This window comes from Eutrigla gurnardus (assembly GCF_963514095.1).
Source record: "Eutrigla gurnardus genome assembly, chromosome: 12".
NCBI lineage: Eukaryota > Metazoa > Chordata > Actinopteri > Perciformes > Triglidae > Eutrigla > Eutrigla gurnardus.
In genome coordinates this window covers 21,343,171-21,365,150 of record NC_139926.1, presented here as the reverse complement: position 1 = coordinate 21,365,150, position 21,980 = coordinate 21,343,171, and the positions used below count along the sequence as shown (strand labels likewise).

The window sequence follows — 21,980 nt, the reverse complement described above, 5'->3', positions numbered from 1 at the left end:
TGTGTAACGCCGGGCACCATGGGAGGGAGAGAGGAGAACCAGTGTGGACACAATGGAGAACGGGTGTGTGGGGGGGGGATTTAAGTGCTGCCTGGATACAAGAAGCTGGATGAGAGAGAATGTAGTTTAGGCTGATTACTGAGGGGTTGGGATGATAGAAGACAGGCAGGAACCACCTCTCTTAAACTACATTACCATTGTTTTCTATGTGTTCGTTGTTCCCACTTTCCCACAGCTTGACACTTCAACTTAGTGGCTTCTTAAATGTTTCCTATTTTAATTTCTCAAATGCAAAACGAAGCAAAATGCATGATGTCAATGATTATTATGCACCAATAAGAATTCATTTTGGATGTGGCATCAAAAGATCTAAATCCAGGCACTCAAGTGCATGGTTAAGATTTTTTTTAAGCCTTTAATAGATTAAGGGTCAATCAATTAATGATGAATTGATGAATTCTCCTTTGACTCACCTCAGCAGCTTGAAAGGACCTCATCAAAGTGTGCACATGCAAGTAAGAAGGTAAGTTGTCATGGTAACCATTATGGAGTTACTGTGTGTTACCTGATGCTCAGGTAGAGTTGTCTTAGTCCATTTAACGTTTCCACTTCCACTTTCAGGAAGAAACAAGCACAGTTGGAGATGCTGGACTCACAGAGTTGAGTATGAGGTATAGAATTCCCACTGTTAGTTTTGGCTCATGGTCGTCTGACAGGATATTAAATTCTGTGTACAGAGGATGGGAACTGTCAGATATGATGGATAGGGTTATTTGCCTTTTTGGAACTGCAAAGTTGTCACTATAAGGGACCCTCCGACTGTAAAGGTGCTACGATAAACTTTATCACCCATTGGTTCTCAGTTCACTGGCCCTGGGAAGGTGTCGTTAATGGACTTTTCAAAACGTGTGAGGAAACCAAACAAAGGGAGGATGAAAGGAATCGTTCTAAAACTGCATGAAGGGTGACTATACGGTTCCTGGGAAATGCAGTGTAAGAGGGAACAGTGTGAGCGTATGCATCGCTCAGGACAGGAAGAGCCGCCTGAAGGGCTGGAGGTAGATTTCAGAGGAGGGTAACGCCCTCCTTGTCTCTATCGGGGGAACACATGGCCCGACACAGGATGAGTTCATGCCTCCAGGTCCCCAAAGTCAGCCAACCGCCCAACACAATGTTATCTACGGATAGGAGTGCCGGCACACACGGTCAACCATCCACTGGCGAACACCCACAGCAGTTTTTCACACACATTCGGGGGGTAAGAGAAATGATTTATAATTCAGTGTTGTTTCCTCAAATGAAGCAGAGTCACTCTAACAATGACCAGGACCAACAGGAAGTCATAAAGCATGGCCATATATTGTATAAGATGGAGAACATGCTACGCTCCCCTGCCCCCAAAAAATACAAAAAATTCACTTTTATTTATTTGATTTTACATAATTCCAGTCAAAGTATCAGCGGGGAGGAAGAGGCTGCATTGAAAGGCTGAATGGCCTTTTCGTTGCCTTTGGCCGGTGACTGCATGTCGCACGTCTGCTGCGGCGAACGAACAATACCGGTCTTTCCTTCACTGTTTGTTTTCAGGGATGTATGGTGGGCACATACACACACACACACCCCCTCGTCTGTCTTCAATCATCGTACGCACATAAAACATATACGCCGGACAAAGTCAATCTGTTCACACACACACACCCGTCTGTCCCCATGTCTGAGTCGGGGGGTTGTCTTGCGTGAGGGGTCTTGTCGATCTCCCTCTTCCTGCATTTGTTTAGGCCGCTCCTTCTCCGCGGCCACACACTGGGATGCTGTTACTCCACAGACGGGGGAAAATGGCATAAAGAGTCCATGTTTCCTCTGGCACTCTCCATATCTTGATAACCTTGTTCTTAGTAGGGCGGAGGAGGAACTGACAACGTTTTGTTCGCTTTCAGTTTGTCTCAATCTTACAAAAACGTTTAGAATAAACATTTATAGGTTTTATATACAGCCTGACATTTACACTTTAGCAGAGGAAGCTCAATGCTAGAAGAATGAGTTTTTTGTACTGAATATTGAATGTTTAGACTAACCATGCAACCATGTTTGGATGATAGATAGGTTAAAACTAAAGACAATGCAACGACCAAAAGTATATACGTACATTGGTAGTCATGAGGTGCATCACTGTGACATTATGGGATATGTCGTTCCATACATCCGTGCTGTGATATACCTTGAGAACACCGAGGCCTGGCATTGTGTGACGGTAATGCATGTGTGACCCACATGTGTCCTCATAAGCTCTCTAGCATCACTGTCTCCGGGCTGCGGCAGCGTTTCTGTCAGCGGCCGGGTCGGGGAGCAGCTGGTAAGAATAGCATCGGTCTAAATCTGTGGACAAAAACAGACGGAATCTTAAGTGACAGAAGTCCAAAATACACGACGGGTGAGTGATCGTCTGCCGCGTCAGCTCGTCCCGATCCCTCACCTGTCGGTACTTAGCTTTGTCACTCTGTAATTTGCAAACAGCACGGGTAATCATTTGCTGCCTGTGACCGTGTGCTAGTTGGCTTATTAGCAGAGCAGCACTGGTTTAATAATAACCTGGTATGAATGGTAAAGATGTTGAGACTAGAGTGACGATTAGTGTTGTATGTTCTTTAACACGTAGACCACATACGCCTCATACAGCTCATCAAATGTATTTATTTAGTGGTAATTAATTATGCATCATTGCATTATTGGTGAACAAAATCTAATCTATGAGTTGCAAGTTAGGAATATATTACTAACAATTATTGCCTGTGTAGCTAAAGACTGATGGCTTATTCCTCTGTGCCATAGAGCTCCGTTAGTGTTGAGAAACTACATCCATGAGTAGTTTCTGCAGTTCTGGGTGACATGACTATATGCACAGCTGAAATGTGTTCCCTTGGCCATGACCTCATTCGTACACGGGCAGGCTGGGGAAGTTGAAATGTATGGAGATGTATAGAACACCACCAGCCATATGTGTTTTTAGAAAGACACCTCTGATGGGCACGTCGCAAAATTTTCAAAAAATCTATAACGTGAAAATACTAAAAAGTTGTAAATAGATTAGTATGGTTCAGGTGTCGAACTGTCCTTTGGATATGCTAATTTAGATGGCTTAATAAAAAACAAGTGGTAGAGCATTTTCAAATACTGCAACAGGATGTTTTTGACTGATGACGTCATGTCACCAGTCATCGCAAATTACAGTAAACATGTCTGATTGACAGGAAGTGTGCCACAACAACATGCCAGTGCTGTGGCTCGTGCCTGTCACTGACTTAGCTTGAGCATCTTGACATCCTCCAGAGACTGTGTGTTCACCTCAACTAAATCAACCTTGAGGTCCGCTTCTCTTCTGGAGCGTCGGGCTACATTTTGCTGTCATATCAGCAGCCACCGGTGGATTTACAGGGATGAGTTAGAGGGTGTGCATGAGTTTGTGATGGCCGCTCAGGAGCACGTGTGTCCATCAAGCCTGGCTTCCCTCAGACGCGGGTTAGGCAGGGCTGAAATAGGTCGTGAGCAGAATAGCAAGCAGGGGGTCAGGCTGGTGGGTTCGGGTGGGAGTGAGTTACACTAATGCATCCTGGCAGTGTGGGCTTTTTCCACACTCAAGTACACATCCACTAAGCACATAAACAGACACGGCCGTCCCTTCTCTTGCTCTTGATCTCTCCGTGACACACACACACACACACACACACACACACACACACACACACACACACACACACTAATCAGACATCACGGCCGAGAAGCCGCAAGTGACGAGATGAAGTGAAGTCGTGGAACATCACAAATCACTTCATGCTGTTATTCTGTGCGAATGGCGTTCCACTCCTAAATCCATCCTGATGAGCGGCACAATGGAAACGTCGGAGTGGACTTTAAACTTGAGGAAGGCTACGTGATTAGGAATTAGCAACAGCTTTTTCCATCCCTTCAAACACTCCGTTTAGAGGCCTGAGATGAGGTTAGGCGCTCCACGCCACGGGCTTTTGTTAAAGGAAACTCTGAAATCACATGGCAACTCATTACCGACGTGTGGCAAAAAGGGCATTTTAGCTCAGTTAATTTCGTCTCGTTTGGAGCCGGAACGAGCCGGATGACTACAAGTACAACACATCACCAGATCATTTGTTTCTGAAGGGATACAGATGATAGGAGGGCCATAAGCAGAGCCAAATAGCTCCTGGCCACATATCTGGCAGGGTGTGTCATGAGATCCTGGTTGGTTTGGTTTCTCCTGCTATTTATACATGCAATCACATTTTCTCTGTTCGGTGGTCAAAGGCGCAGTTGTTGGAGAGGAGAATTTAACCATTCAGATCACTGAACACGGAAAAGTCAGTGAGGGACAAGAATGCTTGGCGTCATTGATTGTAACAATAATATCTCCTTTTTAATTCTGTATTACAATTATAAATTCTACTCCCGACATTGACATCATCATTAAAGGAATAGTGTGTAGTTCATTTTAGGTAATGCACCATTTACTTTCTTGCTGAGAGTTAAATAAGAATGACACTCTCATTCATTACGTATGAATTTACAGCCAAAAATGCATCAGATTAAATCAGTTCAAAGTCTGGAAACAGTTAAACAGCCCACAAGGTAACACAATTCAATTCTTTAAATTCAACCTTGAAGAATGGATCAACAAGCAAACGTTGCAGACATGGAAAATAAGAGTAATGACAGAAAGAGGAGGAGGATGAGCTCTTTGAGTTTTGTCTGTGACTCTTTGTTCACATCCCAAACCTCAGCAAATGGTCTCAGACCTCGTGCTGGCGCCAACACCTGACTGTATGACTGGTTCTTCTGTGTTCGCTGGTTTCCCTTCGCTCCCGGAAATCCAGACTGGAGTAAATTGTGCTAATAATAAAGTAGTTAGTAGTAAATAAAGCTAAAAATCTAATTGTTTTGTCTTGCTTTCATTTAAATATTAAAGTTAAACATTGTATGAATTTCACCCATGCCCATTATACACAGCACCGCCAACAGAGCTGTGAACCTAAAGGACCACGCAGTAAATAAGAGCACTCTGGAAGTTTACTCTGAGCGGAATTGCCATTGATCCCAGAAAACAATTCCACTTCCCGTCCTGTTGCCGAAGAATGCTTCCCAGCAAAATATAGAGCACCAGGGATGTAAGAAAAGGGGGGGGGGGGAGGAAGAGGAGGAGATGGAGGAGGAGAGACAGAAGGGAGGGCCGTGGGGGGGGGGGCGGAGGGGTAACTCTTGTGATGCCCCTGCTTTTCTTCTCGTGCCCCCTGAGTGGACTAACAGTTTGGCGTTGTGAGCTCAGACGCCTGTCAAGGAGAGCCAGATCTTGCTGATGTTCACATGAAGAAGAAGTCCCACCATCGCACTCTGAGTCTGAGGTCGTCCACTTATCTCCGTGTCATCATCACCTGCCGTTTGTCCGCCGACTTAAAGGAAGATTTGGTCTCATCGAGGGACAGACAGGAAGCCTTACCGGACAGCTATCCCACAGCAGAAACCAGGTAAGCCATCGAGTTATCACAGGATACGACTAGAAGGATGCAGACCTTTAGATGTGAGCATCCTATTAGAAAACGACAACACGTGACTCTTCTGGTGATGAAATGTGTGAGAAAGAGGTCTTGAAGAGCTGAGATGATGGAAGAGGGAAGCCCCTTCTTCTCACTCGCTCTCGTCTGTCTCCCTTTCTCACGTGCTTCTCAGAAAGGACGAATATATTCAAACAAAGTGCAGCAAAACAGAGCGATGTGTGAATGAAAACTAAAGGAATGCTAGAAAATGGGTAAAGAAAAATGAAGGCAAATGCACACACACTGGTTAGACTAATGAAATCTGTTTATTATAAATTCTATGCAAATGAAATGTTGTAGTGGAAGAAATAAGTACTACGAATAGTAAGTATAGAAGTAAAATGACTTGTATGCCGGTAATATGGCCTTGTTTAATGTTCCTATCGTACATTACACCATTAGAGTATTACTACCTATGCATTAACAGGGTTTTTAGCATCTTAATCTGAAAAATACTACAGCTAGCAAATAGTACATGTACCTCAGAACTGTGCTGTAGTAGATGTACTTACTTACTTTCCACAGCCTCCTTCTGAAAACTCTACTCTAGACAATGAGTGTGCAAGAAATATCAGCGATCCAGGAATTGCCGTCGGGAGTGCGTTACTCAGAATTTTTCCTGCGTAAAACACCTTGCAGCTGTCTGGCCCGAGGGCTGCAGCGTAATGCCATATGCAGCTAAACGATAGATCATAACAGGGCTGTGGGTCTGTGTACAGTAGTGGGCAGATGAAGAGCCAGACAGCCATGTAAGGTAGCAGGCAGCGCATCGGCCCGCCGGCTCCTGCTGGTGTGACTGATATATGGCGGCCGGCCTGTAAGCGGGTGCAACAGGTGACTCACATGAGCGGGACGTATTCTCCCCCTTCGTCGTCCACTCTGTAGGTCACACTCTCCCCAACTCACCCAAACACCACGCCGATGGTGCTAAACTTAAACACGGCTCATCACTGATGGTAATCCCGGGAACACGCCGCCGCCGTCCTGCAGCTAAACAGCTGCTGCGACGCATACTGGGTTTGAAGTTCATAAGCCATGTCTTTCAAGCTTGAACTTTGATACATTTGTGCAAGTAGACGCTCTATTGAAATGAACAGGGCTCATGTATTTCCATTAAATCACTCCTTTATACCCAAAATAACCCCCTTGAAACCGCTTCAATCACCCAGAGAGTGAGAATAACAATCCGTGGACTGAATAACAGCAGCCTGGGTCTGTTTGCTTTCCTGTGTGCAGGTCTGTTGATGTCAGCTGAGACTGATGCAACCTCTGAATACATGTTTGAGCACAGAGCAGTCGTGTGGTTGCTCTGACATTTTTTCCTCGTGGGCCGCTGTGGCTGTTCCACTGCAGCGTTGCTGAGCTGTCACAACACTGCAAAGGTATTTTTGGTTCTAGAGCTCCTGGGATCCGCTTTTTTGTTTGGAGTCATTTAATACGAGCCGTAATGTAGAGTTTATCTAACTTTATTATAGAGGGAAGTCTCTTTTTCAAGAGACTTTCATGTAACATTATATTGTCAGACAACCACACAACCAGCACACAAGAAAATTAAGTCAGATGAACTAACAATTAAATGAGAAATACAACTAAAAAAAATATGATCATTTTAAGAGTAGTTAAAACTTAAAATAATAAAGCTTTAACAGCTAATCTAGCATGAGGAAGTTTACATTTAATTATATTCAAAAGTTGCATGATATGTAAAATTTAAACATTGAAATAACTAGTGTTAAATAATTCACGGTTCCTAGAAAGTTAGTTTGGTAGCTTCAAAAGCGTTATAGAGTTATATATGGTCATGACATGATTATTAATTTTAATCGATCCAACTTTGTCATACAGAGAGTAATAATGACTCTAAAATCTAAACTTATAGCTCAGGTTAAAGCAATTAAAGCAACAACAAATAGAACAATTACTATTGAGTTGGCAAAGTCTGATTATTTATCTTTATATTCATTTATTTATTTTTTCAGTCAAATAAACACTGAGATATTTCTTGAAAAAGATTCAGAAAAACATTCATGAGTGTTTTTTTATATTTATTTAATAATAAGAAATTTAAAACGTGATGACATTATTAAATTAGCAACAAAAACACACCTCAACATACATCAAATAATACATATCTCAAGATTTATATTCTTATAATACACTCACAGCAGATATAAATAAAGTCCAAATATACATTTCTGTCTAATCTGGAATGAACACTTATTAGATGTCCGACACCAGATTCTGCTGATGCTAGCCGGTCAAATCTGGCTCTCCTCAACTATGTTTTTTTTTTAAATATGTGACTTCAGGTCCCAGCAATGTGAGCCTGTGTGGCCGGACTTGTCCCTCTAGAATATGTCAAATACTGTAGACATTTCCCTCTAAAGTACATGAGCTTTACACTGTGTTTTACTTTCTAATGGCAACAATGACTTAGCGTGTCAGGTAATGTGGATTTTAAGCCGGCGTGTTGGAGATCATTTGGGAGATTACTGAAAAATGTACTTCATCTCCAGCAAATCCTCTCAGACACACACAATAACACTATTGTGCTTAATGCACCGCACCGTCTGAATTGTCTTTTTCCTCCCCTGATGTTAGTCTAAACATCCCCCATTAAAGGGAAGCAGGCCAAGAAAATGTATACGCCGCCATCTAATTGTCTGGTGTTTATGAGGACAGCGGGCGAGGGCCGTGTTTCCTGGTCCTCTATGAGGACCCAGAGTCTGTCAAACAGGGCTTAGTGCTGAAAGGGGCAGATCACTGGAGGAATGTTTAAATCAACCCTGCCCCCTGTTGTTGCTGGCCTGTGGATACACTGCAGGCTGTGGGGGGACCAGCTAGTGTCGGGAGAGTTCGGTTTGTTTAAACTCATCAAAACTAAACAAATATAATCATCAGCAGCTTTTTATTCAGCCTGGAAATCAGTTTGTCTCTTCTGAGAGTCAAAAACTGAAGACTTCAACGGAGAAATGTTGTTTATCTCTGCGCTCTTATTCGTCCCACGGCTCAATTAAAAATCACCCGATGTGAGAGCCTCTGTGAGAGCCATAAATCTGGAAGCGTTGCTCCATGTGCCACCGTACGGCCATAAAAACATACCTTAATGAGCCTATAAAACCTTCATCCAGCCTGAGGTCGCTGCCAGTCCCGACTGAAGAGTCACTGCCCTCTAAGGTAAAGCTGATGCTGGACCAGCACACCAGAGGAGTTATTGTTGTGCTGCAAGAAAACATGCATGATTTACTCCTGCTGCTCTGCAGCGAGTATTCAGACCACTTTAGAGTCAGCGTGCACGTCTGGACATTTAAACGCAGCCACGTTAGGTGTGATGTTTGAGATTACACTGAAGTGGGGAAAGGACTGTCGGTATTTTTGTATCTCTCTCTAACACTTGGACTTTGTTTCCGTGGTTAACTCGCCAACACAGACACACACACACACACTCACACAAACCAGATAGAACGTCAGAGAGAAATAACTCAGAGGTGCATAATACTCCATTTGCGCAGTTCACCGTTCTGAATACCTTATAACCAGATTGTCCATTACTCTGCCACCGAGATTATAAACAAACCTGACAGTCGTGATGGTCTACAGGCAAACCAGACCGCTCAGAAAAGGGCACCATGTATACCAGTAAATCCGTGGTTATTGCCAGAGGGCCAACGGGAGAGAGCAGGCGTGATGGACAAACAACAGCAAAAGAGGCTTTTTCACGTTCCAGCTGTAACCTCTCGGCCTCCCACTCCTCTTAATACCTTGTTCTTCTGTCGCTCGGAAATCATATTGTTTGAGATTGCTTCCTCAGCAAACAGGAAGACGCAGTCGAGGGAGGGAGACAGACTTTGTCTACACAAAAGGAAAGCCATTGTGCGACTCCTTTTAGCGGCAGACTACATCACTACCATTAATGGAGAGTCAGTACTGTACTTGAATTTATACTTTATACGATACTACCTCTTTGGTCTGGGCTAACATATCTCAACAACTGTTGGTTGGATTGCCACAACATTTTACCCCAAGGATGAATGGTGATCAACTCTATTGGATGGATCGACCAGGACATTTTGTACAGACATTCATGTTCATGTGAATTATAGTAATATTGATGATCCGTTCACTTTTCGTAAAAACAAATAACATTCCCATCAGTCATTGTAAATGTGAGGATGTCAGCTAGCTTAGGTTAAGCAAATGCTTTGAGCTAAATGCTCATGTAGCCTTTAGCGTCACCAGGCCCTCTAGCATGGGTCAGTCTGGTTTTTCAATGAAGTCAACCAACCAGGCAACAACCTCCAAAGAGAACTGGGAACTGTGTTGCATTGCTATGAAAGTTGCTCACCAGTGCATGAAGCAAAAAAAAAAAAAAAAAGTATTATAATTCCACTATAAAATGTCTTCAAAGCCTGGCCCTCTTCCTCTGGACTTCTGAAAAGTGAAGCCCATGCTGAAGTGCCTTAAAAGTATAGGGTGTCTGGTTGATACACACCATGATTGTATAGAAGTCTATGAGAAAAACGACCCCTTTTCACTTCATTTATCACACCTCAGTAAACATTGTTAAGATGAGTTTACGGTCTCAATCTCTAGTTCGTGTCTTCTTTAATACGGCATGATGTTCCGTTTGTAAATGATGGTCCCTTTTAAAGTAAAATAGACGATAAAGGAGGTATGCTTCGTCGCCTCCCATCTAAATCACTTCAACTTTAACGACCGCATGCTGTAATTAATGCACAACATGAATAGTCATCGTGATACCGATTGAAAGATAATGGGAGATTATCACAAAAGGCTAGCTTTGAATGAGTCCAGGGGGAGATGAATTGTTGCCTGTACAGGTGAGGGAAGCCTGTTGTCGGTGTTAACCGATAAGAACATGGCTGTTCTGTAATAAATATCTCCTGCTATTGTGCTGGCAGGACTTTCACTCCCCTTCCACCCCCAGCTCTCTGCCTGTTTGTGATTTACTTCCAGGAAAGATCATCAGCTTTATCCGAGGAGGGCTCAGAGCCAGTTTCCCTAAGTGGGACGAGGACCTCGCAATCCGACTGGTTTCTTACCGTGATTAGCGGGAATTAGGTGCGTTCTGGAAAACAAGTGTCAGACCATAAACTCGTCTACGCCATGCATTTGGCCTGCGAGGCTTGTGTGTGTGAATGGAGATTGAACATTTGCTCTCCCACATGTTCTGACGGGGGGGTGTTTCGCTTCCTGCCTCTCCACGTGCTTCACAGATAAAGAGCACAACGCTCTGATTTTCCATCTTATTGCCATATATATACACTTCACAGAGACACCGAGGGAGGGGGGAGAGACGGACTCAGGGTCATTTAGACAGTCTATTTCTCACACACAACTAGTGTCAGCCGGGCCAGTCAAAGCACCGCACGTGGGACTATATGATGGGAGGAACTTATTATGGAAGCAAGGATAACACTTGGAGGGAGATGAGAGGTGGTAAGAGAGATTATTCACTCTTTGTTTGGCAATTTTTTCCCCGACATTCTGTGATTGTAGTGATTATACTGTATATCCTACCTGGCTTTAACATAACATTTTGTCTTAACACACAGCTTTTGAAGGAATGTATGTTTTCTGTAACCTTGCCAAGTAGGGCGATTCAGATGTGTGACGTGTCGGAAAAAAACCTGTCAAATTGTTACCTCCAGCCTTCCTTCCAGTATGTCATAACTCATCCGGCTTTGATGTCTAATTGCATAGTAAAAGCTGTCAGTATGCAAAGGTATACATCATGCATTTAGATGTCGGAGGGCACACATCAACGGAGTTTGATGGGTTTTCTAACCCCTCAATGATGGGGGTCAGTTATTGCACCCATAAAGCTGTCTGCCGTACTGCCTTATATGGCCATTCTCAGCTGAGACTCGCCAGCCTGTCGCTGCCATGTTTGGATCTTACCCAAACTCTCACTTGTGCTACAGGTGAAAGCAAACAGGAGGAGAGATGTAGAGATCTGACTGATGGGCTCAGGAGGTTTCCATGGTTGCAAATGTGCTGTCGTGGTCCACAGGCGAGACAGAGACAGGCCGGGTCACGGCATTAAAAAGGACAGCGTCTCCTCTCTGACTTACCCCGTGGTGGCTCTGTTAACCTCTCTCTGTCTGTCATAGTTTGGAATTGGACGTGGGGAATGTAAATGTAATATAATATTGAGGCATTTTTCTTAAAACAACCTCATTATTTACTTTTACATGACTCCCAAACTTCCTCCGTCTCCCTCTCTCTCGCTCTAGCTCATGGGAAAAAGGTTGTTCTCATGCCATGGTGTCCAGTCCGCAAGCAATTCACAGGCAGAGAGGCTATTTTTATATACACGATGCCACACACACACACACACACACACACGCCGGTCATTTCATCTGCAGGAATGTAGAGGATAGGAGGATCTGTGTATGACTGACTTCTTTTATCTCCCTTTTACCCTCCTCTCCGCTCTGTCCATCCTTCACCTCTTCCCCCTCAGCGACTTCACCTTTTCACCTCTAGTGCACCCTCTTCTCGCACTTCCCCTCTCCAGTCTTTGTGTCTCAGGTGTGTTTTTGGCCCGCGAGCAGTGATGGGGGACTGGAGTCTCCTGGGGAATTTCCTAGAGGAGGTCCAGGAAAACTCCACCTCAGTCGGGAAGGTCTGGCTCACCGTCCTCTTCATCTTTCGCATCCTGGTGCTGGGCACGGCGGCCGAGTCGTCCTGGGGCGACGAGCAGAGCGACTTCATGTGCGACACCCAACAGCCCGGTTGCACCAACGTGTGTTACGACAGCGCCTTCCCCATCGCCCACATCCGCTACTGGGTGCTGCAGATCGTTTTCGTCTCCACGCCGTCCCTCATCTACATGGGCCACGCCATGCACATTGTGCGCAGGGAGGAGAAGCAGCGGAGGATGGAGCAGGAGCAGAGGGAGGAGAGAGGGGAAGGCGGGGGAGACCTGGAGGGGGAGAAGGAATACCTCCAGCAGAAGGAGAACACCAAAATAGTGGCAACCAACGGGCCTGGCCGTATTCGCCTGAAAGGAGCGCTGCTGCAGACGTACATCCTGAGCATCTTGATCCGCACGGTGATGGAGGTGGTGTTCGTCTCGGTGCAGTACATGATCTACGGGGTGTTCCTCAGGGCGTTGTACCTATGCAATTCCTGGCCTTGCCCCAACCCTGTCAACTGCTACATGTCCCGGCCCACGGAGAAGAACGTCTTCATCATCTTCATGCTGGTGGTGGCCGGCGTGTCTCTGCTGCTCTCGGTGTTGGAGCTCTACCACCTCATGTGGAAGAGCACCAGGAGGTGTTTACGCAACAAGAGGACGCGGAAGAGCAACCACAGAGATGTGACGGTGGCCGCGTCTGAAGCCTTAGAGGCCAACAGCCCGCCTCGGCCCTTGGCCTCATGCACCCCGCCCCCCGACTTCAGTCAGTGCCTAGCAGCCCCGAGCTCCATGAACCCCATGACCATGGCCTCCCCCTTCAACAACAGGATGGCGCTGCAGCAGAACTCAGTCAACATGGCCACAGAGCGGCATCACAGCTGCGACAGCCTGGAGGACAGGGAGGACTTTCTGAGGATGAGGTACGACCAAGTGCCCGCGGAGCTGCCCAACAGCTGCTCCCCATCGCCTCTGCTGCACTCCGGCTTCATGAAGGACAAACGTCGCCTGAGCAAGACCAGTGGGAGCAGCAGCCGTGCTCGCCCAGATGACCTGGCAGTATAGGCTCACAACCAGAAGGGGGGGGTGGTCAGAACATGAGGCTAATTATGCAAACCCTGCTATTGAAGCCTGACACTTGACTACACAGGATGGACTGAATGTTCACCATAGAAAGAGACACTGAGATCTGTAAGGGGTCCACATGAACTTGACATGTATGAGCTCAGTGAGCGGATAGTGTTTTTGAACCAATCTGTCCCAGAGCTCGAAAAAACTGACAACCAAACTGCAAAAGAAAAATGATTTTGAAATGAGAACAGGGTAACAGGTGTGAGACCTGCCTATTGCACATTTATCTTGTCGTTAGCCAAAACACTAATAGCGATAAAGAAACTATGAAGTGTAAGTGTTGTGATGCTTGGTGCTTGGTATGAGATGGCTTAGGGAAACCATTTCATTAAAAAGAAAAATATGTCACAAATCTCAACTATTCAATTAGAAAAGAGGGACTTAATATGCAATAAACTGTGAAGCGTGTTGGTATATAAATTGGATGATTTCATGCAGCACATGTGCAGCGAATCAAGGTAAAGTGCCTTAAAAAGAGTGGAAATATATCTTTCCAGATCATTTTTATATTTATATTTTTCAAAAGCCATGGCAAAGACTGTAAATTCGGATTAAGCCATCTGTTGACTTGCTATCCCGATTGCACTACGCAGGTCAGCAAACATGAAATGTAACTCAAGAATAATCACTTTACAATCTAAAAGAAAGGTATATGTAAAACTGTAGTCATTAGTTATATATTTGACAGGAACCTTTGTGTGCTGAATGAGAGAATGTAGACTGTTTGAGGATTCTTTTTTCCCTTTTGAGAGGGATCCAAGGGAAAACAAACAAGAGGTCCTACTTGGATGCTGTTATGAGGAGATCCGGCCACTAGGCGGCGACATTGCACTTAAGCTTTCAGTTTCTGTCCTGGAGCTATCATGTATATAGTGAATTTGTCCCTATGCAATGTATATGTCAGTCGATGTCTTTGAATGTATTTGATTTCATTTCCGGTCTCACTATATGCAACATTATTGTACAGGTTATTAATGACATTTCCATCCACTGCAACTGGGGGTTTGAACGTTGTTTGTTTTGTTCTTTGACACAGATCGTTATGCAATAAATGTCATCACTAATCCATCACAAAATAATAAATCATCAATTGTACAATCTGCACTGTCCACAATGTGTCTGCAAGCACTTCCTCGTTCTATCTGAAACATGTACAAATATACTGCATTATCCTGTGTGAGGGGATCCTGCATTCAAGATGGAATGTGGGTATTATTCAGTGGTGAAAGAAGCGATCATTTACTTAATAAAAAGTGAATCGAAATTTCACTCAAGATAAAGGAAAAAATAAAAATAAAGGAAAATGTCCTTTTATAGCATTATATTATTATATCATACATAGCAGCTATATCTTAATTTCATATATTGGGTGCAACAGCACATTACAGCTAATACATTTATGATAAATACTTATCCTAATATATATATGTTGCACTTTCTGACAAACGTACTTATTGTAAGTCACTTTGGATAAAAGTGTCTGCTTAATGCTCTAAATGCAAATGAAACGGTACAAAAGGTATACAATAAAACTCAAAATAATAAATAAAAAGTCCAAAGCGATTACTCCTGAAGGAAATGTCATGTACACCTCTGTTATTATGTTACAAACTACAATATTATTAATAATTTAGAAGGCGTAGAGAATTTTTAAAGTTTTACATATTCCTGGCTTCCAACGTAAAGTAAAATCACTGTTTTACATGAAGATGTATAAAGTAAATGTGTCGTGTCTTCTTTATGATCACAAAAATGGCATTTGTACTCAGAGGCGATTCTAGAGTCTGTTGGGGCCCCAAGCAAAATTTTCAGTGGGGCCCTTCTGACTAAACAATAACAATAATAATCTTCTAAATAATCTGACGCCAACGAAAGATGTATGAAACCAACGTTTTTTATATTCAAAATGTGCATATATAAATGTCAAGAACAATAAAAACCATATAATAACTAACTAGTTTATTTACACTTTATTTTTATGAGGAGGTCGGTTGAAAAAAAAAGTATCTTTTTTAATTCTGTCTTCCATTGTGGTCTTTAGCGGCAGTGGCGGCGGCGGCGGGCATCAAATTGATTTTTTAAACATTCATAAAACAGCCCTCGGGCCGAGTCTCGGGGGCCCCCTGGCAACTCGGGGCCCCAAGCAGTTGCCTGCCTTGCCTGTTCACAAACAGCGCCTCTGTTTGTACTCTTAAATTTAGCGGTGGATCATTTCGGGGTGCAGATACACATAAGTCCTGCAGAGGGCAGTAGCACGCTTTGGCGCATATCTTCCACCCTTTTCCTTTTGTAGAGGAAGACGAAAGGTCGTTACTGTGGATGTCGGGGAAATGTAGTTCTATTCCGCCAGCTGTCGCCGTTACATTCAACGTAGAGTGATGTTTGCTACCCTACAGTTCCCGACATGTCCTTTGGCTTGAAGGCTTGAATGTATTATCACTGAACGGCGTGCTTTCTTGTCGAGAGGAGGCGAAGAAGAACATCGTTTCAGAACGTAAGTAACCAACTAGCCATTTAGCCGTTAGGTCGCTAGCTTGACTGTCGAGACGGAGGTCAGCCTTCATGCCTTCACGTTTCGCGACCGTGGTTGTTTTCCGAACGTGCTTCAGGTAACGTTTGTGTCGAAACAGAGTGAAGCAATGTTTGCCGGCTAACTCAGGGCGGTGTGAATAGTCCCCAATCTCACGGCATTTGAGAGTTTTATGGCGTAGCTAACAGGTCGGGTCATATAATCTCAATATATTTCAGGAGCGAGGACACGTTTTTGAACAGTAAAGTTGTACGGTTAGTGCTTACTGCATCATCGTCATCTTCATCCCGGACGTCCATCGGACTAAACAGGAAGTTCCATCTCATCAGGTAACGAGGTAGACACAGATAAATCGATTATTTAAATCATTGTGAGTTGCACTGAATGTTGCCGCTTTACTTCAGAGGACAGAAGAAACTTGAGACGGCTTGTTGCAAGATTGTCGTGTCACGTGACTAGGAGGCTTTCTTAACGCCGCCAGAACAATCAGAATCAGCTCCTTGAGATTGTGTGATAGTCCCCATCCTCTGGGGGACTGGACCAGTGAGCTGGGTGAGTCTAGAAGGAGGACGGGTCACCTTTGCTTCACCCAGATTAGATGAGTCTAGGGAGCTGCTTCTGCAAATATGACGTCAAGAGTTTTCACAGATTGTTCCCAATAGTGTTTTTTTTGTGTGTTATAAGGTTAATTCACGGGTGTTGTTGCTGAAAATTATTATTTTATCTAATTATAGTAACATTAATGTGTGTTTTAGTTCGTTCAGACACTTGAACAGTGTGTCTGTTTTGTTCACAGCTCAGCCATGATGAATCTTTGGACCAAAGCAGGCGTTTTCAGTTCCATGTCGGTGGCTTTCGGTTCGCTGCTGTGGTCACAGAAGAAGACCGAGCCTGACCAGTTTGCCTCCGATTGCGCCTCCGCCGACACAAATCCCAGCTCCCCCTACGAACTAAAGCTGGTCCAAGTCCTGTTTCGACATGGTGCTCGAACACCTCTAAAGTCCATACCTGACGTGATGGAGGTAAACCAACTTTTTTATTTACTCATTTAGTGTCACATAATATCTGTATTTAATCCGGATTATTTGTCTGGGTTCAAGGCCAAGTGGGTGCCAACGCTCTTGGAGCCTCCGGCGCACACTCACATCAACTATGAAGTGACGGATCTTCACGGTGGCCCGAGGCCCCCGGCTCCTGTGGAGGACAGCTATCGAAAGAATGTACTGAACGTAAGTAGGTCTGCTTTGTGGTCTTAAATCCGGTCCGACGAGAAAAGAGCTGAAGGACAAGCAACGTGTGTAGTTGGTTCCAGGTAAGAGGCTTCGTGGGAGGATCATTAAGAAGGGGAGAAGACGTTTAGACACATATTAGCTGGAAAAAGTCATATTTAATTGAGAGTGCCTGTGCCAGGGCTCTGACATTGTGTACTCTGGTGTAGTTAAATGACATTTACATATACTATTAGATCATTTGTACACCTTTCTGTGATGGCAAGTTAATACCTGCTGTTGTGACGTGTGATTTTAGATGAACTACTTAATTATAGACTATATTTGGATGTCCTTGTCCTTTTTATAGCTGTGAAGCACCTTGTGGATTCAGAAGCCTTCCTCCCTCTAGTGGCCACTAGGGTTCATTACAAAGCCTTATGGATAACATTGAAGCTGCTTGATTCATTCAGCTCCTCTCTGTAAACGCTGCTGAACTGTGTCGAGCTTCCCGGTGCGATATGTTTGCCAGCCACTGTGTCCATTTAAATTATAGTTTGCTGTGCTGCGTTAGCTGCTTTGCTAAAGAGGTTTACTGCACTGGATTTAGCTTAGAAAACTAAATCCCACAACATGGACTCCTGCCATCCCTGTAGCACATCGTTCAGTCTGGATTCCTGCACACCATCGCAGGTGTGTGTGTCCTGTTAGGTCACATCTGTGAGTAAAACCCGATTTGGTGTTTGTCGCACTTGGCAGGGTGGCACCTTCCCTGGTCAGCTGACCACAGTGGGCATGCAGCAGCTGTATGAGCTGGGCACGAATCTGAGGAGGAGATACGTTGAGGAGAGCAATTTCCTCAGCTCCACCTTTAACCCAGCGGAGGTCTAGTAAGTGTTACAAATCACGGGGGTACACTATAGGTGGGCTTATGAGGACAATACTAAGAATATCAGCATTAATGCTTTGCTATTTTGAAGTTGGCTTCCTCTCTCTGATCTGTTTTTACCATTTTAGTGTCCGATCGACCAACATTGTGAGGACCATTGAATCTGCCAAGTGCCTGATAGCAGGGCTCTTCCTGCAAAAACAAATGGGTAGGGGAGAAATCCATACGTGCATGATGTTATTATTCTACCCTGGATCTCATCTAATTTGTTTTTGTCATTTTTTTGAAGGAGTTGTGCCTATTCTAACAACGGAGGCAGGATCTGAAATCCTGTATCCCAACTACCACGGATGCAAGCTGCTCGGCACCCTGGTCGGGTACGTAGAGTGTATTTTCATACCAGGCGTCGGAGCACAGCTCGCTACACAGAGGTGGACTCGTCGAGATGCCTCTGACAGCTTGTCACGGCGTGTCTTTGTTTTGTGGCTGACACTGTGTGTGTGTGTTCTGTGCAGCCACCGCTGGGCCGAGTCGGCCACTCTGCCAGACATTGCAGCAGACCTGCAGAGCATCCAGAACGCACTGGGCATCGCGGCTCACCAGCGCGTCGACTTCATCCTCATTAGGGACGACATGGTCGCCAGAGAGGTGACACCGCCGCGCCGAGATTCGTGTGACTTTTATTCGGTCTCACCACAAGCTATCCGAATACATATGATTATTATGACTTGGCCCCCCGGCTGCAGGCGGCAAACCCAGCAAGAGGGCTGGTTATGCAAGATGAAACTCCACAAGAGTTCATCAAGTTTCCAGAGATTTTAACGAGCTGAAATAAAAGATTTAGGATGATATGAGTTTCATATTTGAAGGTGTTTACTCACGGCAGGAATTTAAGTTATCTTGAAGGTTCTGAGTCAGTGAAAGAAAGAAATTACTGGATGAGAAACTGATAATCTTAATTGTATTTTTGTTCAAATAACCATATTTTATTGTAACTGTGCATCCCGGGGCCACTACAAGATCTGAAACCAGGCAGAAGGGGCAACCTAATTGGCTGTTTGTTCCCTCTTTCCAGCCAAAGTCAAATACTGAAGCCCTACCTAACATTCTGGCTGCTTATATTCGGATCCCCGTTATCAGTTCAAACTCATTCAAACTAACAGACAAATTAAAGCAATTTAATTTAAAACATCTATAATCCATTACAGAAAATAAAACTACTAATAGATATTATTTTCCCGGCTTAGAATTGACACCTTCTGTACTGTAAGTTGCCCAACCTCAACAATGTTTTAGAAAATAGCAAATCTTAGCTTACCTTGGTTTTCCATTTGAGGTGTGTGTTGCTCAGCTGGGAAGGTGATACCGACTGTGTCAATTCTCCCCACATTACCAGACGCACGGCCTGCCTTGCCCATCGGTGCTGGAAACCTGGAGGAATAAAGTGGAGCAGAGAGCTGTGGAAATGATCTGCCATGTGTTTGAACCCGGCAAGAGGTTTGGTCAAACAAAGTCAGCAGGAAAAGGATTGATTTTTTGATTTAGTGCACTTTAATTCATTTGCTCTGTTTTTGTTTAGCAGCTGGGACCTGCAGCTGTGCGTAGGACCCCTCCTGCACACGTTGTTAGCCAACATTGAGGGGAAACTACAGGGCACCTTATCAGAGCCTAACAGGTTGGACACCTTTTGGGTGGACACACCCATTACACTCGGACTTGATTGTGTGTTGTTCTTTAAATGTTAAAATCCTCTCTCAAACAGGAAGCTGTTTTTATACTCTGCACATGACACCACTTTAATTCCCTGTCTGATGGCCCTGGGGATATTTGACATGAGATGGCCACCGTATGCCGCCGACATCACTCTGGAGCTGCACCAACACCGGCAGACCAACAAGTCCTTTGTTAAAGTGTCATACGTAGGCCAGGTAGGGTGTGAGCATCGGTATTTGGAGAAACCTGTGCATTTTTCCCCTTGTGGTTTACTCTAAAGTGCTTGTCTCTCTCTGTAGGATCAACTTATTCCAGGTTGTAGTGGAGTCTACTGCTCCCTGGAGGAGTTCAAACAGGTCCTCAACAAACACTCGCTGAGCTCTGAAGTCTACCACTCACTTTGTAACAGCACAGAGGGGCCGACTGAACCCTGAACCCTCAACGAACATGGCATGTCTCAACACAGTGCTACCCATGATGGTAAACTCTTGACAGGCGGTATGTTTTTTTTATTTTTTACATCCTCCTTTCTCACTCCATCCAGCCACCATCACCATGGGACGCTTTCTTGGGTGAAGAACTCACTGGATTACAGCCTATTTTGGAGATTTTTTCAGTTTACCTCAGACTTTTAACTCCATACTTGTTCCATTTAGGTAGATGAAATTGCTGTACAGTGTTTACATGGCATCCAAAACAAATCTGTTTGGCTTGATGATGAAGGCTCCATGCTTCTTTTTATAGGCAACAACCCCAAAAGACTAAAACCAACAATGTCTCCCAGTACAGTCATAAATCTTCAAAGTGGTTTTCTTAAACAGCTGGAGTTGGTGTCTACCAACCACCCACCCAAAATAAGACATCAACAAGCCATACACATTTACCTCCCTTCCTATCTCACTCACTTACTTACGGTTTACATGGGCATTTGAGTAGTTTAACCGGCATTGCAGGACTACACTCACACACACACACCGATTGTCTCGCCGACTTCCCTCAAGTCCATTTATACGGAAGCTAACAACCACAGTGACTGTTCTTTGAAATGGTACACATAAAAATGGCTGCTAGTCTGGCCATCCTGCTTTTGTTGATTTTAATGGGATCGCCCGTTCTACTCCAATTTTCTATGGATGTAACATATTCGTCTCACACACCAATCAGAGCAGACTTTTTGGGCTTAAAGAGACGAAAAAGGAGCGTTTCAGAGAGGGTAAATACAGTTATATAATATAATGTTTGTGTTGTAGTGAGCATTTACTGCATCAGGACAGCATACATTCTGTATGATTCACTCAAAATAAACTAGTGTCCATGCTCATTGCATTTAGGAAAGGACCAAACTATGTGTATGAGGGGTTCTAGTCAACAGGGGAGGTGTATGGCACAGAGGAATAAACCACTGCAGGGTGATACTTGTTAGGAGGATATATTGTTGCTTTTGCTCTTTTGGGGATTTGTTGAAAAGAAAAACAGACTTATGAGCCTTTTCCTGAGCATTCAAACTATTGCTGCAATGTACTCTTACACTTAAATTACATCCCTGTGATAAGTTACGAGTCTTTAGCTTCTGCATTGTGACGTATTCCCAAGTGAAACAGAATATTCCTTCATATTTGATTGGACTGCTGAAAAGTGGGCGGGCTTAGAATGTAGAGTAGCACGATATGGAGCTACAGAGGCCTGTTGCGTCACCACTCACCTCCTTAATTGGTGGGTTCTAACTTGCGTAAGCACATGACATATTTTTGGTTTTACAGGAAGAAAATATTTTTTTTTCTCATTGTTTTTTCCCTCTTGACTAAGGTATCTGATTTCTGATATCATTCTTCCAAGTTGGTTGTATTCACAATGAAATCTTTAATCAGTCAATTCCTTCCTCCAGCTAATCAGATCACATACTCTATCTAATGTTGGGGGTTTTACATGAATGTAAAGGTAAAATGTCTTCATAACCATGTGAAACTGCAGAAATTGAATTCTGCTGTGCTGTTTTAAGGGTGAAACATTAGATTGCCTTCTTGTGGGGACGTGTTGGTATCATCAGACTAGAGTTTAATATATGCATTAATACATCACTGTTATATAGACATACACGTTACAAATAACACCCATCGTAACTCCTCAGCGGGAGTTTCCCGTGACCTGCTGCTTAAAATATAATGGTTTGGATTGATGACTCATAAATAAAGTTTTTGGTCAACGTTCTTGGTTCAAGTCTCTTTTCTTCTTTGTATATTCATGTATACTA

At 44.0% G+C, this 21,980-nt stretch overlaps 2 protein-coding genes across 7 annotated transcripts; both read left to right on the top strand.

Annotated features, from left to right (window-relative positions):
• The first annotated feature begins 5,326 nt into the window (after positions 1–5,326).
• gja5a (gap junction protein, alpha 5a) lies at positions 5,327–14,613 on the top strand. Of its 3 annotated transcripts, none has more exons than XM_084023302.1 (2): positions 5,327–5,528; positions 12,085–14,613. In XM_084023302.1, the coding sequence occupies exon 2, from the start codon at positions 12,178–12,180 to the stop codon at positions 13,321–13,323; it is 1,146 nt and encodes a 381-aa protein (XP_083879428.1). In that variant the 5' UTR covers positions 5,327–5,528; positions 12,085–12,177; the 3' UTR covers positions 13,324–14,613. The 3 variants fall into 3 exon arrangements, with proteins under 3 accessions (XP_083879428.1, XP_083879429.1, XP_083879427.1); XM_084023303.1 differs by lacking the exon at positions 5,327–5,528 and adding an exon at positions 10,903–11,054; XM_084023301.1 differs by lacking the exon at positions 5,327–5,528 and adding an exon at positions 10,903–11,057 and having other exon boundaries at positions 12,085–14,612.
• Positions 14,614–15,744: 1,131 nt separating this feature from the next.
• acp6 (acid phosphatase 6, lysophosphatidic) lies at positions 15,745–21,932 on the top strand. Of its 4 annotated transcripts, none has more exons than XM_084023292.1 (11): positions 15,745–15,883; positions 16,716–16,941; positions 17,020–17,148; positions 17,887–18,017; positions 18,145–18,224; positions 18,306–18,393; positions 18,532–18,664; positions 19,413–19,513; positions 19,599–19,691; positions 19,779–19,944; positions 20,029–21,932. In XM_084023292.1, the coding sequence occupies exons 2-11, from the start codon at positions 16,723–16,725 to the stop codon at positions 20,161–20,163; spliced, it is 1,275 nt and encodes a 424-aa protein (XP_083879418.1). In that variant the 5' UTR covers positions 15,745–15,883; positions 16,716–16,722; the 3' UTR covers positions 20,164–21,932. The 4 variants fall into 4 exon arrangements, with proteins under 4 accessions (XP_083879418.1, XP_083879416.1, XP_083879417.1 ...); XM_084023290.1 differs by having other exon boundaries at positions 19,596–19,691; XM_084023291.1 differs by lacking the exon at positions 15,745–15,883 and adding an exon at positions 16,168–16,248 and having other exon boundaries at positions 19,596–19,691.
• The last annotated feature ends 48 nt before the right edge of the window (positions 21,933–21,980 follow it).

Excerpts from the sequence above, each read along its gene's own strand:
- gja5a (XM_084023302.1), top strand. The coding sequence starts at position 12,178 with ATGGGGGACTGGAGTCTCCTGGGGAATTTCCTAGAGGAGGTCCAGGAA.
- acp6 (XM_084023290.1), top strand. The coding sequence starts at position 16,723 with ATGATGAATCTTTGGACCAAAGCAGGCGTTTTCAGTTCCATGTCGGTG. Across the intron at positions 18,394-18,531 it reads CTGCTCGGCACCCTGGTCGG|CCACCGCTGGGCCGAGTCGG; the intron begins GTACGTAGAGTG and ends TGTTCTGTGCAG. Across the intron at positions 19,514-19,595 it reads GTGTTTGAACCCGGCAAGAG|CAGCTGGGACCTGCAGCTGT; the intron begins GTTTGGTCAAAC and ends GTTTTTGTTTAG.